Here is a 15,712-nt window from a genome sequence, read left to right as displayed (position 1 = left end):
TCTTTTCCTGCCCATTTTTTTTCCAAACATCTGTTTGCTGTCCTCTTCACCTCTCTTCCCCTTTCCCATAATATCTTCTACCTGTTACCCCTCTTTTTACCATCCTCTTACTCATACTCATCCCCCCCCCCTTACTCCTATTTTCACTGTACTCCATATAATTATTTTACTTATCTCTTTCCTGCCATCCTTCTTCCCTCTCCTTTACCTTCCCTCCACCTCATTTTCTTCTTATGGCCTCTAACCTCTTTTCTTTCATCCTCCTCTTACCTGCCTCTCGTCTTCTTTCCACTTTTTTAACGTAACCTTCCTGTCACCTCATGCTCTCTAATACATTCTTACCCCCTACCCCTCCTTCCCTCTTTCTTCCTGCTTTTATCTCTCACCTCACATCACCTCCTGAACGGTGCCCTTCGATTTCCTATTCTTCACTTACCATCTTCTCTCTCCCCCTTCTCTCTATCCTTCTCATCTTGCTGCCATCTTTCCCTCCTTATCTCTCTGCTCTCCTTGCCTCTTCTATTCTCTTCTCTCTGCCTCTCCTCCTGTCTCTTTTACCTTACCCTTTCTCCCTTCAGTGCCGGCTGCATGTCAAAAGCTCCAACGACTTTGAGTGGTTGAAGCAGTGCCGCTTCTACTTCAATGAGGATTCAGACAAGATGATCATCAACATCACAGACGTGGGCTTTGTCTACCAGAATGAATTCTTGGGCTGCACTGAAAGGCTTGTCATTACGCCGCTGACTGACAGGTAGAGGGCCATACATGAGGGCACACATACACTCTCATGAAGACAGAGTTAAAATGGCAAGAACCTTATTTTAGCTGTCCTGACCACTAAGTACTCTAAATAGAAACACGCACACATTGATATCTGTCATATTAAAGAATTGCCAGCAAATTAAAATGTTGTCAGACAACTAATTATACAAATAGCATTACTTTCTCCAAATGTGGTGACTGCCAATCACTGCAATTATGGAGCACTGCTTTAATACTACTTTACATATTTTCATATTCTCTGTATAATATTAAGTCCCCTCACCAATCTAGGGACAGTAGCCAGTGGGGCTGTAGTCTGCTGGTCGACAGGTCTATTAGTTGGTCGATATGCTCTCGTCTGACTAAATTCTCATTGGTCGAATAATCTCTGTGTTATTTTCTTAAGGAGAAAAGTGCTACATCAATAGCTTTCCAGGATTAATCCATTATTTCCTGCAGCGGGAGGGACAGACTAACAAATTACCTGTAAAAACGGAGGTGTATTCAAAACACCCCCGTTGTTTTCACAACTTTGAACTTGCCCAACGTAATGGAGACTGCTGGGTCTAACTGTACCCAATGTTTACTGAATGTTTACTGAATCTGTGTTTCTCCATGATGACACAACGAGAACCCCTGCCAGCCCCCCAAAAATATTTTTTAATATTTGATAGTGTTTGGGAGTCTCTGTGCAGCGCTGCTCCGGTACGTGAGTCAACCGCTGTCGTTGCCTGTGAAACTATTGGTAGCATAGCTCCGTTAAGGAGTATGTTTGCGTAGCGGGTGGGAAAGAGCGAGGGGCAGGGAAGTGACGGTGGATGCGAGCGGGGCAGAGGAAAGGGTTAGCGGTAAGTTGTCAGTCTGGCAGTAAATGTACAGTACAGACTACGGTGTGTCAGTTAATAAATGCTAAAAAGTCATGCCTGTTGTTTCCCCAAATGCTGGAAAAGTAAAGGGGGTTAGCTCCAAAGTTAGCAACAATGGGTTAGCATAAACTGAAGACACAAAACAGAGAAATACAGAACGGAGAAATGTCTGGCTGCCGAGTTTACTGTGCACTCTGTCCCGTTACATAGGGTTAGGGTTAGTGAAAAGAAGTTAAAATAAAGGTGTGCCTTGGTTCTGCTCTGTGTATTTTAGCAGTTCCTCATTAAACAGTGAGTGAAACGAGACCACAAAGTAACAACCCAGAAAGACAACAATGTATAATTTTGTCCCTTGGTCTGGATCAAATGAAATTGACCTTAGTCAAAGCTGTACCTAACGTCTAAAATAATTACTTCTCTACAGCTCTTATGAACAATGAAAACATTTGAAGGTTTTGGTTTAAAATGTGGAAATGTTCTCAAACTTTTGAGAAACACATCACCAATTGTATCCCAGTTTGACAGCACAGGGGAAATACAACCAAGGAATATTCCCACATTCTCGCTGAAAATGTGACTTTATATCCATCACTAACAGTCCAACAAGTCATGCCTCAATATGTGCAGCACCTCATGCACATAGCAGCCAATCAAAATGAGTGACAGGGACTCAATAACATTGTCGAGATGCAGACAACACACTGTCACATGACCATGTAGTTGGCTCTACTCATTAGAGTTCATAAACCAAAGGGAAGAGGCAATTGCTCACAGCAGCAACAAGGTATTTAATGAAAATATCCAAGATACATACTGGTAACTGTTATCTCTGATGTAGTGGAAATGTTCACTATAACATCAATTCTAATTTCATGGGCCACAGTTTCTATGGCTGACTAATGACTGAGCAGAGCAACAGGGAAAGACAAGTGGAATTGGAAAGAAAATAAATAGAGAGGAGGAGTAGAAACACTTGCACTGGCCAAGCACTTGTAGTAAGTATGCAGGCGTAACCTTTTTTCATTGATGCTGTCTTCTGATAGCCTTGCACCTACGTGATGTGCGTATAATTACTCTGCTTCAACTCATCACCTCCTGTCACTGACAGAAGATATGACTGACACAAAGAGAGGAAGAGAATGAGACTCAGAGGGAAAGGGGGGGGCAGAAGTCCACCAACAGCCAGTGTCAGACATCGCTGACATGTGAAGAGAAATATGAGAAGAGACAGAGGGAAAAAGGATGAGGAGAGACAAGGAGAAAGAGATGAGAAGAGACAGCAGCAGGGAGGGAGCTAGCAGCAGACATCAGACAGCAACTCTCCAAAGAAGTGGCATGCTGGCCTTATGGCCGAAGGCGTCAAGACAGCCCTGATTTCCTTACCGCCTTCTTTCCCTGCCTGAAACACAATCCGATTCCCTCCCTCTCTTCAGTTAGTATGTGGTCTGCTGCTTTTCTTCACCCACTGTCTTTAGTTTTTCTCTTTCATATTCTCTGAGTAAAACTGGAACTGATAATGGATGCAAAAGGGACGATGATGATTAGAAGAGGATTGCTTTTGGAGAAACAGCAGTGGTCAGATTTATTCTACATTCTCTGAAGGCCCAGAGGGCCAGGGTCAGGTCCCAGTGTAAGTCACTCTCTCTGCTGAAGTGTCCTTGAGCAAGACACTGAATCCCTACCGGCTCCAGGGGCAGTGCTCTCTAGCTGTGCCTGACCTTCAGTCTCCCTGTGGAGGATCATATCACATTAGCTTGAATGCGTGATAAATTGAATGTGAGGGAAAATTGAAACTCCTACGTGAGGAAGCAAATTCTCAACCTTATTTATGCCCGTGAAATTAAATTGTGTGTGTGTGTGTCTTTCTTTTTTGCTCAGGTGCTACATCACCCTAGCCCAGGCTCTCTGTATGAGTATGGGTGGAGCCCCTGCTGGTCCTGCAGGAACAGGTAAGACTGACACCTAAAAGAAATACCTTGATGTGTCTATGAAATACTCATTTTATCCAGTTTTGGAAAGTTGCTTAGACAGGACTATAGACATAACACTAATAGTATATTAATTGATAGGTGATAGAACTGAACAATTGGGTTTTGCATGTAGAACATCACACCAGTGTGGCAGTAGTAAGCTATAGTGACGTGAAGAAGAGGAATAGTGAGAAAGAAATACATTGATTGCATTTGATTTTCTTTTATCAGTGGTCTTGTCTCATATTGTATTGAGATCCCTAACCTGAGGGTCTTTAAGGGAGTCCCAAGATAAATCTAAATGTTTGTGAAAGTGATATCACTGAATGGGCTAAAAAGAACCTAAACATTGTTCAGGTACAAAGTGTTATGTTCATCTGTTCAGATTTTTCCTCTCTAATTAAACATTTAGAAACATTTACAGGGCATAATTTCTCTTTTTTTGGAACTGCTCATAAGCCATAGACATATGCACCCTTTGAAGAGGGGTCGGCAAGTTGACACTGCTTCATTTTAAGGGCTCAAAAGCCAAAAATGTGGAATGGAAACCACTGGATTAAAGAGTTAGTTTAGTAGGAGGGAGAATGAGTCTGGTTTTCTGTCAGTCTACAAATTCATGAACCTCCGTTTACCTTCGTTTTTAGGTAAGACGGAGACTACAAAAGACATGGGTCGCTGTCTGGGAAAGTATGTTGTGGTCTTTAACTGTTCTGACCAGATGGACTTCAGAGGCCTCGGACGAATATTCAAAGGTGAGAGACTGAATCACAAAGCAAACTGGTGCTTTTATGCTTTTGCTATTAAAGTGGCATCAGAAAAGGTAGAGGATAGGGCCCAAAGAATTTTTGTGCACAGGTTGAGGGATTTGAGCTGGGTGATGAAGACCACAGATAATGTCTTTTTTTATGACTATTGAATATTTTAGAGTTGTGTGTTTAAAAAAATTTGCAACAGTGTGACCTAAAGTTGCATTTGTGTGATTTCCAGGTCTGGCTCAGTCTGGTTCGTGGGGCTGTTTCGATGAGTTCAACCGCATTGACCTCCCGGTTCTGTCGGTCGCGGCCCAGCAGATCGCCATCGTGCTCACCTGCAAGAAGGAACGACGCAAAAACTTTATCTTTACTGATGGAGACAATGTGGATATGAATCCGGAATTTGGCATCTTCCTGACTATGGTCAGTGACACAACAGTACCTTTGTTGCAAAGTTTAGATAAAAACTGCCATTCATGATATTCTGATGAAGTCTTCAATGGTTGTGCCAATGACATGTTTACCAGCTAAATCTGCCTTTTCTGGCTTCAACTTCTGAAACTATTGTTTGCATTTCACTAGCAGTGAAGTTTTTCTACATTTTTACCATCACGGTCCTCTTTGCAAAGAGTGACAGCTTAGTCCACTGCTGCACCGCTCCAACAGAGCTTTCCTTATATAGAGAAATGGGGGGGAGGTAGTATGCTAAATACCAATAGCGGGCAAGCGCCTGTCAAAGAATGATTGAATGATTATTTTAAAGGCAAGTTTGTACAATTTTAAACATGAGGGTCGGCTCTTATTAAACTTATTATGCTCTTCGTACAGTAATACATAGTTGGATCACTTTATCTCCTTGGCACAGTTGCTATCCCAAGGCAAGTCATTACTTTTCTCAACAGAGAAAAGTGGAATCATTCTCCCATGTGGTGAGAAGGGTCAGAGATCATTCTTTTTCATTTTTATTTTTTACCCTTTTCGTGTGTGTATGTGTGTGTGCATGTGTGTGTGCAAACACGTGTGTACAGAGACGATAATCAAAGGCAGGCTCCATGGAGAGGGGTGCCTGTGCTGTGTCCATAGGGATTTAACTAGCTGAAGGGTAGTGCATGCTATGAACTCTAATGATGTTCCAGTATTAACTGAAGTCTCAGTGTATTTTTTTGTGTAAGTCATTATGAGTAAATACAGAGAGAGAGAAAAAAATCTAATAATGGAGGGGGAAAGCAGTGCACATATATATACATTTATTCATTTGGCAGATGCTTTTGTCCAAAGCAATTTACAAATGAAGTATAATCCATGCTACAGTAGATCAAAGAAAAGCCTACGAGAGTAAGTGCCTCAAGACTCAGTTCCACATTTCATCTGACACAGTACCGCAAGGCTTGCAGGTGTATGAAGGAATGTATAAGTGCCGAGCAAATGACAATTGTTCTTTTTTTGAGAAAGTAGAGTTTAGTGACTCATTCCACCACTGAGGGACCATACAGGAGAAGAGTTTGGATTGAGATTGAAATATATGTTTTAAATTGTATAAACATTTGATTACCTGTACATCCAACATGCATGTACAACATGTGTATAAGTATAATCTGAGGTCTAAATATTAATACTATATTATGCAATATTATATTTACACCTTCTCCATTAAATTTAAGGTTTTCCTATTTTCACCTTATTCAAAACAGCATTTTTTCTTTTCCTGGATAATCAGAACCCAGGTTACGCAGGACGCCAGGAACTTCCTGAGAACCTAAAGATCAACTTTCGTTCTGTGGCCATGATGGTTCCTGACCGTCAAATTATCATCAGGGTAAAACTGGCCAGCTGTGGATTCATAGACAATATGGAGCTGGCCCGCAAGTTCTTCACTCTCTACAAGCTGTGTGAGGAGCAACTCTCCAAACAGGTTAAAAAAGCAAGAGATCTAAGATCTGAGAATACATAATACACTAACAGGCCAATACACTGTCTCTTTTTAGTTTCACATCATTGTAAAATATATATTTTGCGATTTTGCTGGTTTGTTATCAGACTAATTCAGTCATTTTAATATCTCACCACAGGCTTTGGTAACCTACCACCTTTTCTACTATATATGAGTTCCAATAGAAGTATTTAATGATAAAGCCAAGCTTTTGGTTACTTAACCTTAAACCTGACAGAGGTGTGTGCCAATGGTTGGGCTCTCATTAAAACATATCCATAATGCAGTAATAAAACAGGAGTTCGAATGACCTGTACTTAAATCTCAGCTTCTAAACATCATTATGACAAATGTTTAGTTTAATTTTGAGTGTTTTAAGCACAGTAGTTCTCCACTGGCTGATAATTTTAATTTTTACATTAAAAAACGCTTTTGTGGGTTGAATATTTTTTGAGTATTGTCAGGCCAACTCAAAATTAAATTCATGAACAACTGACTGTTACACGACTGGGCTATAGTTTTTACAGTAGGTTTAGATTATCAAGCTAGCTAACATGAGTTAGCTGACAAAAATGACCAACTTACTGAACAAAATGCGAAGAAGATTGCTCCTCTGGCTCATCGGACAGAGTTTTGAGAGCGACTGTCAATCTGTAAATTACGCTGAGCCACACACCTTTTTTATATCATCAAATAATTATATAATAATTATAAAACATTTATCAGAAAGATGAATATTTGAGCATATATCAGCATGATGAGAACGACCTAAAATGACAGAAAACTGATATGGAGGGGGCAGGGTTCATGACATATACTGCAACCACCCACCAAGGGGAACTCAAGATATTGTGGCTTAAATTCCTGGGTTCTATCTTCATATTCAGTCTAAAGACAAAAGAGAATCCCAGGGCTTATGATAACACACCTGTGCTTTGTCTTACACATGGGGAATTCAGTTCACAATTGTAGTGTTGAAAGCTTGACTATGTCATTGAATAGTTCCATTGGACCCAAGTGTGCAGAGGCTCATCTTCTCCATGAGTCCTTTTATTTATACATTTCTAAAAATTAATGCTAAGATTTAAGTCAGTATTAAAGTGGAATGCATCGCAACGTAGCGATCTCTATGACTCATTCATCAGGATTACTGAAGTGATATCAAAGTGAATCTAAAATGCTGTGATTGTCCAGGTTCACTATGACTTTGGCCTACGGAACATCCTGTCAGTGCTGCGAACTCTGGGAGCAGCCAAACGAGCCAACCCCAGTGACACAGAGTCCACCATCGTCATGAGGGTCCTCAGGGACATGAACCTGTCTAAACTGGTCAGTCTAGAATAAATCATCTGAGTATTACAAAACAAAATTGAGTATTACAAAAACCCCTTTGATCAATATTCATGAGCAGGAAATTAGAATAAATTGATTAACTTGTTAAATAAATGACTAAATCTACAAAGTCAGTAATCAAAGATTATAGCAAAAAAGTAAATGATCCATTTAAATGTAACTACAAACTAAATAATCACAACAGACTGACCAGAATAGTAATGATGGATAAGATTAACAATTCTCCAATCCTCAGCAGCTTTGTGTGAGATTTTGCAAATATACAGTTTGTGCTCATTTACGTATATGTTTGTTAGATCGATGAGGACGAGCCGCTCTTCCTGAGCTTGATTGAGGACCTCTTCCCAGGCATCCAACTTGATAAAGCAGGCTACCCTGAACTAGAGGCTGCCATCGACAAACAGGTAGGGGGGAATGAGGGATGAGTTTTTCTGTGTTTGCAAGAGGACAGAGGGATGAAGAAATGGAAGGAGACAGAAAAAATGAAAGACAAGGAGTAAAAATCAAGGGAGAAGGAGGGAAATGAAGGCACTGAGAAAATTCGGGCAGTAGAATGTCTGACTCTGAGACTACTGTATCTTTCATGTCAGTCTTAAATGTCTCAAGGTAAAGCACCCAGAGGGATAAAAACAGTGTCATTCATCATTTGTCAAGGGCCTAACGTAAGTAACTCTGGCAAACACAGTTCAGAGAGAATAGAAAGCGAGAGTACAGTAAAATGTTTTGTATATAAATTACAGTGTTGTCATGTGTGTTTTTGGTGCATTATGGGCCTCCATCCTTGTAGTAATGCATGTTTGAACTTGTATGTCTGCTTGATTTCTTTTTCAAGTGTGTGTAACCCTGTATGTGATTCTGTCTGAGCAGTACGATATGCTGTCCTAACCAACAGCTGATCTAGATGCTTAGACATTGCATTTGGGAAACCAGTATCATCCAGGATATGTCATAGTACTTTGAATACATATATGCTTAACATTTGAAATATAGAGGAACTGAAGAGTATATATACCTGTGACTGTCCTCTCTCAGGTTGAGGATGCAGGTCTGATCAGCCACCCTCCCTGGAAGTTGAAGGTCATACAGCTGTTTGAGACCCAGAGGGTCCGACATGGCATGATGGCCCTGGGGCCCAGCGGGGCCGGAAAGACAACTTGTATACACACACTGATGCGAGCTATGACAGGTAGGACACAGACTTGTAAGAGATACATTTACTTGTGTCTGAGAACAACATTTAAGGTCAGTGTATAAGACGTGGTTTTTTGTGTTTTTAATTTGGCAGTTTAGATTTGCTTTCAAATGTAGAAGCTAATGTCTCTGTTAATGTCTTTCTTCTCCCAGAGTGTGGTCAGCCTCACAGAGAGATGCGCATGAACCCCAAAGCCATCACAGCACCTCAGATGTTTGGCCGACTGGATGTGGCCACAAACGACTGGACTGATGGCATCTTCTCAACACTTTGGAGAAAAACACTGAGGGCAAAGAAAGGTCAGAAAAGTTGCTTAGTGGTTTTATACTTGGAAGTGAGATGAGCCGACATTATTTCTTAACTTCATCCTCTCGGCTTAGTTAACATAAGAGCAAGAGAGAGAATGTGTGAGAGATCCCTGCTGGGTTAAGAAATGATTCCTCAAATGATTCATTAGTAGTCCGGTAATCTAGGTTTGTTTTTTTTCTTTGCAAACTTGGGAAAACCAGTCCAAGTTATAATACTATGTTGCAGAGTAGTTTAAATATCTTGGGACATCCTTGCATCCATAGTTCAAAGTAGCACCGACAGCTGTTTTATCTTTCGACACAGTCCTAAGCCTACACACTTCATTAAAAATGTATGCGTTCATTGGTATGAATATACATTACACGTGTTTGCTTTTATGTGTCAAAATATACATCTGAGGTATTCGGTATATGTTCTCATGCTGTTATGCATATCTTTGAGCAGGATGCATTCTGTATGTTTGTAAGTTGCCTTTGCTCGCCGTTCATACTGTTCACTTGTGCTGCTTTTTGCTTCGAGCAGATAGAATTTCTACTATAGAGTTGCGGAAGGGCTGCAGCTCCAGTTTGAAGTTTTCTGTGCTTACATTGTAATTCAACATCTGTAGCAACAGCGTTTCAAGCATGATGTATTTTAATGACTTCGGTGGAGGAACACGGCTGATGGCGCATGTGCATTAACACAGTCATATTAGTAATTCATTATTTTGACTTGGCCCAAACTGTGAGTCCACAATATTTAGGTCAGTGATCACAGAGTAACATTAAACATTTTCATCGGACCAAGCAAGCATACTAATCTTACATGAGCATGAGCCACATCCATTAATGAATTGAAGCTTAACTGTGCGTTTTTTCCTGACAGCCAAAGTTCTGTCTTGTGTTTGTTTCTGGTTGTCTTATAACTCCTGAAATTGTTTTTATATTGGAAAACTAGACAATATGAGCAAGGCAGCATTTTAAATTCCCTACTACTGAGCAGACACAGCAGTTAAACTCTATCTACTTTAGTAAGAGTTGTGGTGCCACCTTGCCTATGCACTAAATGCATTTTCAGAGGCCTCTTCATCCTGCCAACTAACTATCATATTCATGTAAACAAACAAAAAAAACCCTGTTTTCTCTCCCAGGAGAGCACATCTGGATAGTCCTGGATGGACCAGTCGATGCCATCTGGATCGAGAACCTAAACTCAGTTTTGGATGACAACAGAACCCTTACGCTGGCAAATGGAGACCGTATACCCATGGCACCCAACTGTAAGGTGGTTTTTGAACCACATAACATTGACAACGCCTCTCCAGCCACTGTCTCTCGCAATGGCATGGTGTTCATGAGCTCCTCTGTGCTCAACTGGAGCCCTATATTGGAGGTGAATAAACTGAAGGAAAAACTGATTTTGTTTTTTCTTTCTTCACACAAACTTTGAAAATGGTGGTGCTTATGGTATGGTATGCTACAGTATGTACCATCTAAATAACATTTTTACTATATAGTGAGTTTCCTAGCTGAGTATCTGATTACTGAATGCCAGTGACGGCTAACATGGATGTGATACTCTGTCCATACTTCTTCTAAATCAAAAATCACCGGGCCTCAGTTTTCTCAATAGCACAAACATGAACATACATTACCTGTAAATGACTATGCTGTGTTGTTAGAAACTAATGTTATCTTAACCAAATGTAACGATGTGCTTGCTGTTCTCAGGGGTGGTTGAAGAAACGCTCTCCCCAGGAGGCAGATGTGCTGAGGGAGCTCTTCTCTTCCTCCTTCCCTGAGCTCTACCGCTTCAGTGTACAATCGCTTGAGTTCAAGATGGACCTGCTAGAGGCCTTTGTCATTATGCAGTGCATCAACATGCTGCAGGGACTCATACCACCAAAGGTAAGGTTAAAATAGTTCTGAATTCCCATCCATGGGACAGAATGTACTCAGACTGCACTTATATTTTAATGAAGAGGTTCATACCATCAAGACAAAATGAAATGCTGAAAGAAAAGGGGGAATTAAAATAGAAGGTGTTATGAATAATTATCTAATAAGATCATTTTTATTAGAGCAACAGTTTTAAATTAATGGTTAGATTTAGCAAATCTGTAATCCATCAAATACTTATTCAACTTTTGTACTTGTACAACTTCAAGTTTCAACACTTATGTTGCCCAATTTTCAGTCACACAGGAAAAAGAAAGAAAAATTGCTCTAATTGTGTGTTTTAATTTCAGCAGAATAGCCAAAATGACACCACCAGTGGAGTTATAAAAGCCTCAATTATTCCCACTTCACGCAATTAGCGTGCAAAGTAAAGGCATTAACCAGCAGTAATCAATTATATTTTTTAATCTTGCTCCTTTTTTAGTGTCATTGGAGTTGTAGCCGTCATTACAATATCAATAATATTGATTTATTTTGTGTTTGACCTCGTCTTCACTTTTTTTTTTTTACAAAGTTGCTCATTGATGTAAAATGGGTGTTTCTCTACAGGAGCAGTGTGGTGACTTATCTAGAGAGCACTTGGAGCGGCTGTATGTATTTGCTCTGATGTGGAGCACTGGAGCTTTACTTGAACTGGATGACCGAAGGAAAATGGAGATCTGGCTCAGATGGAATGAAAGTATCCGTCTGAACCTACCGGAGATTCCTCCCGACAGTGAGGACACCATGTTTGACTTCTATGTCACAGCAGATGGTATGCATGCATGCATTAATAAACAGATGTTGTCACTTGTAGATAAGATGCCAGGGCATATCGAAGCTGCTCCTTGACAAGCAGAAGCATTATGCCTCATGTTGTACTTTATTTTGGTAGCAGGTGTACATTTATCAAATCATACAGTGAAATATGGAAATATTTCTTGGAAGACAGCTTACAAGTGTCACTGTCTAATCTCTACACCAGGGTTAATGCATGCACATTTATTTTCTACCAGGTCAGTGGATCCACTGGAGCACCAGAGTAGAGGAGTATGTATATCCATCCGAACTCACCCCAGAGTACAGCTCCATCTTGGTCCCCAATGTGGACAATGTCAGAACAGACTTCCTAATTCAGACCATCGCCAAGCAGGGCAAGGTAAGGTTTGCTAAAATGCTTATGTATTAGTATATGTAAAGCATATGCAGTCAAAAATTAAAGGCAACATTCATAAAATGTCATTATCACTCATAATGAGTTTGACAGCATACAGTAGTATAAAACAAATGTTTCACATCAGTGTGTCTGCTTGATGTATTTATATGATGTATGATTTTATCAACTCATGTTTGACTCATGTTTCAAGTGAAACTTCACCTAAAAGGAGCTGTGAAGAGGAACATTTAGTATATACACGTTCCTCTTCACAGGTCCTTTTAGATATTGATAAGGGTAGAGCCCCTTTAATCTCCTCTCTATACAGTGTATAATGATATTTAGATATATATAAACTGAGGTCCTTGTGATTGGCCCTGATTGTTTTACTAAGGAGGTCAGTCACTATACTAGCAACAACAAGACTGCCTCTAAGAATCTTGGTATCAACTTTTGAACTTTGAACCTCATGTTACTAAGCTCATGCAGTCTTGTTTCTTTCAGAAATATTGCAAAAATCAAACCTATACTATCAGCCAAAAACATGGAACTTCTAGTACATGATTTAATCTTTTCTCGCTTAGACTACTGTAATCCCTCTTTAAATGCACCAATTGAATTCATTGGCTTCCAGTAAAACACAGAATTGACTTCAAAATTTTTCTAATTACGTACAAGGCCTTGCAAGGCCTGGCCTCTGCATATATAGCAGAGTTGCTGAACCCCTATTCTAGCTGTCAGTCACTCCGATCATCTGATCAAAATTTCTACAGGTTAGCCTTTTTATAAATACTCTGTTTGCTTTTAGTTTTGTTTATTTTAGTAATTTGCTTTAATTCTTGTTTATGTATCATGTATCATTCTTGTCTATGTATCATGCATATGTATGTGTGTATGTATGTATGTATGTATACCTGTTTTTGTATGTGTGTATTTTATCCTATATAAAGTGCTATTTTATTAATATTATCAATGTTTCATATCTTCCAGCTACAGCTGAGTAGACACATCATACCACATACATACTCCAAATCGATAATGTGGCAGTATGGCCGGATGCTGCTCTACTAAGAGACCAGATTAAAATACTGTGGTCGATACTCGACTTAAAAGCCCATCAAACGCTCCACCATGTGGCATGCATCATAGCTCCACTGTGTGTGTGTTTATGTGCGTATGCATGTGTGAGTCACTCAGATTCATAATGCCACTAATAAGTGTGGGTAGCTTCTATATGTTGGTGTGTATGTAATGAGGTGGTTTGCGGGAGTGCGTTTTCATTGCGGAAGCTCCTTCAGTTCCATTTATTTTTACTGGGTAAATTTAATTTGCTTTTTAGAAGCTGATGGATCTACATGATGAACTGTAATAAGCTCCTCTGAAAAGAAACCCATTAATTCAAGATGTGATAAAGTGTCATGATATCAGCAGCTTAAATGGCTCGTATAACCCATCCAACTAACCTATTTAGTCTGTTACCACAGGCTGTACCAGGTAGGGATTTTCATATGAATTTAAGACTAATAAAAAATGTATATATATTTTAGGCTGTTCTGCTGATTGGAGAACAAGGAACAGCCAAGACTGTTATCATCAAGGGCTACATGTCAAAGTATGATCCTGAGACCCACATGGGAAAGAGTCTCAACTTTTCCTCTGCTACTACACCACTCATGTTCCAGGTAAAGCAAAAACCATCCAATTATTTTCCTCTTAATTAATTGCGGTTAAACAGGTCACTGTCTCATTCTTTTTTCAGTTTCATCCCACTGTTGATGCTCCACATCTGTGTTAACATGTCATAGATTATCATGAACTTGTGAAGTAATATTGATCAGTGTCTGGTCTGGTTAATAATGTGCTGGCTGGAGGAAGAACCACTGTCTTTTTCCTGTACATGGATACGCTGCATATTGATTAAGCTGTCATGATGGATAATGTCCAAGTGGATCTTAGTAAATCTGTCCTCTCTCTTTCTGTCTTCCTCGTTGTTTGTCGTCTTCATCCTCACCGTATGTGTTGTCTTATTTTTTTCTTTGCTCACTTTGCTTCTTTTTTAGAGGACAGTTGAGAGCTATGTGGATAAGAGGATGGGGACAACTTATGGACCCCCTGCCGGGAAGAAAATGTCAATTTTTATCGATGATATCAACATGCCTGTCATCAACGAGTGGGGAGACCAGGTCATTAAATGAAATCACTTAAACTATGCTGTTATTTTCAGTATATATCTCAATTATTAATACATTTGTAGTTTTGTCCTTTTTCTCTTGGAAACACAAGTGTTATTCATTTATTGATTCACTAGATTTGACAGTTTTACACACTGTAATGACCTAAATTGAGTTTACTGATAATAATAGTAAAGAAAATGTTGACATGAATAAATAAATCACTTCTTAATTTAAACTTATCATCATAGGTGACTAATGAGATTGTCCGCCAGCTGATGGAGCAGAATGGGTTTTTCAATCTGGAGAAACCAGGAGAGTTCACCAATATTGTGGATGTTCAGTTCCTGGCAGCTATGATCCATCCAGGAGGAGGCCGTAATGACATCCCACAGAGACTGAAAAGACAGTTCTCCATCTTTAACTGTACCCTGCCCTCCAATGCTTCCATAGATAAGATATTTGGTGAGTTGAATAACACTGCCATAGAATCTATATTGATATATGTATTGAAACAAATGTAATACTGTGATAGTATTTTTTGCTGCAATGATAATTATCGATGTGAGGATAACAACAGGTTAGCAGTGATAAATGCTGGCTCTGGCTTACGGCTGTGTCTCTTGCACTTTGCAGACCAGATGCCACTGTAGCCACTTGACGCAAAATTAATTTTTATGACTCATGCAGTAATTAACTGTAACTGATACCCTTGATAACATGTAATGCTTTGGTCACTTTCTTACCTTCAATTTCACAACTACCCCACCAATGACCTATTCACACAGGTGTGATTGGTGAGGGCCACTTCTGCGCACGTCGTGGTTTTGTCAGTGAGGTTCGCATCACAGTGTCCCATCTGGTGTCTTTGACCCGCCATCTCTGGCAGTTGACGAAGGTCAAGATGCTTCCAACTCCCGCCAAGTTCCACTACATCTTCAACCTCAGGGATCTGTCCAGGGTCTGGCAAGGCATGCTCAATACCAACGCTGAGGTGGTCAACTCTGTCCAGGTGAGAAGAGTTACACTTAACAGGGTTAATTAACCAAATCTTAGGCATTAGGGAGCTGGGTAACAGGGTTAGATTTCTGCTGGGGCCTTATTCACAAAACTTCCCAAGACTAATAGTAGGTCCTAATTGGCTGCCTCAAGAGAAACTCCTAAAAATAAGGGGCATGTCGGTCCAAACTTTAAGACTCCTAGGTTTTCAGTCTAAGAGTAATTTACAAAGCATTTTAGCACAAAAAGAAGTCCCTAAGTCTGACAGATGGTAGAGGCAGTACAGAGGACTCCTAAATCACTAAGACCTGCTTATAATCCGTTAAGTGCTGCAGG

At 40.0% G+C, this 15,712-nt stretch overlaps 1 protein-coding gene across 4 annotated transcripts in view; it reads left to right on the top strand.

Moving 5' to 3' along the window:
• dnah5 (dynein, axonemal, heavy chain 5) overlaps nt 1-15,712 on the top strand; it is a 109,308-nt gene that overhangs the window by 32,796 nt on the left and 60,800 nt on the right. For all 4 annotated transcript variants that reach the window (XM_042423138.1, XM_042423137.1, XM_042423136.1 and 1 more), the window contains 17 exons: nt 579-751; nt 3,507-3,577; nt 4,243-4,350; nt 4,586-4,773; nt 6,068-6,262; nt 7,475-7,609; nt 7,930-8,037; nt 8,666-8,819; nt 8,978-9,124; nt 10,264-10,505; nt 10,844-11,020; nt 11,621-11,825; nt 12,067-12,209; nt 13,754-13,888; nt 14,267-14,389; nt 14,629-14,842; nt 15,166-15,389. In XM_042423138.1, coding sequence (XP_042279072.1) covers nt 579-751; nt 3,507-3,577; nt 4,243-4,350; nt 4,586-4,773; nt 6,068-6,262; nt 7,475-7,609; nt 7,930-8,037; nt 8,666-8,819; nt 8,978-9,124; nt 10,264-10,505; nt 10,844-11,020; nt 11,621-11,825; nt 12,067-12,209; nt 13,754-13,888; nt 14,267-14,389; nt 14,629-14,842; nt 15,166-15,389 — 2,742 coding nt within the window. The remainder of the gene's footprint in view (nt 1-578; nt 752-3,506; nt 3,578-4,242; nt 4,351-4,585; nt 4,774-6,067; nt 6,263-7,474; nt 7,610-7,929; nt 8,038-8,665; nt 8,820-8,977; nt 9,125-10,263; nt 10,506-10,843; nt 11,021-11,620; nt 11,826-12,066; nt 12,210-13,753; nt 13,889-14,266; nt 14,390-14,628; nt 14,843-15,165; nt 15,390-15,712) is intronic.

Source organism: Thunnus maccoyii, chromosome 10, assembly GCF_910596095.1.
Source record: "Thunnus maccoyii chromosome 10, fThuMac1.1, whole genome shotgun sequence".
NCBI classification, from domain to species: Eukaryota; Metazoa; Chordata; class Actinopteri; order Scombriformes; family Scombridae; genus Thunnus; species Thunnus maccoyii.
This window is presented reverse-complemented; position numbering and strand designations above follow the sequence as displayed.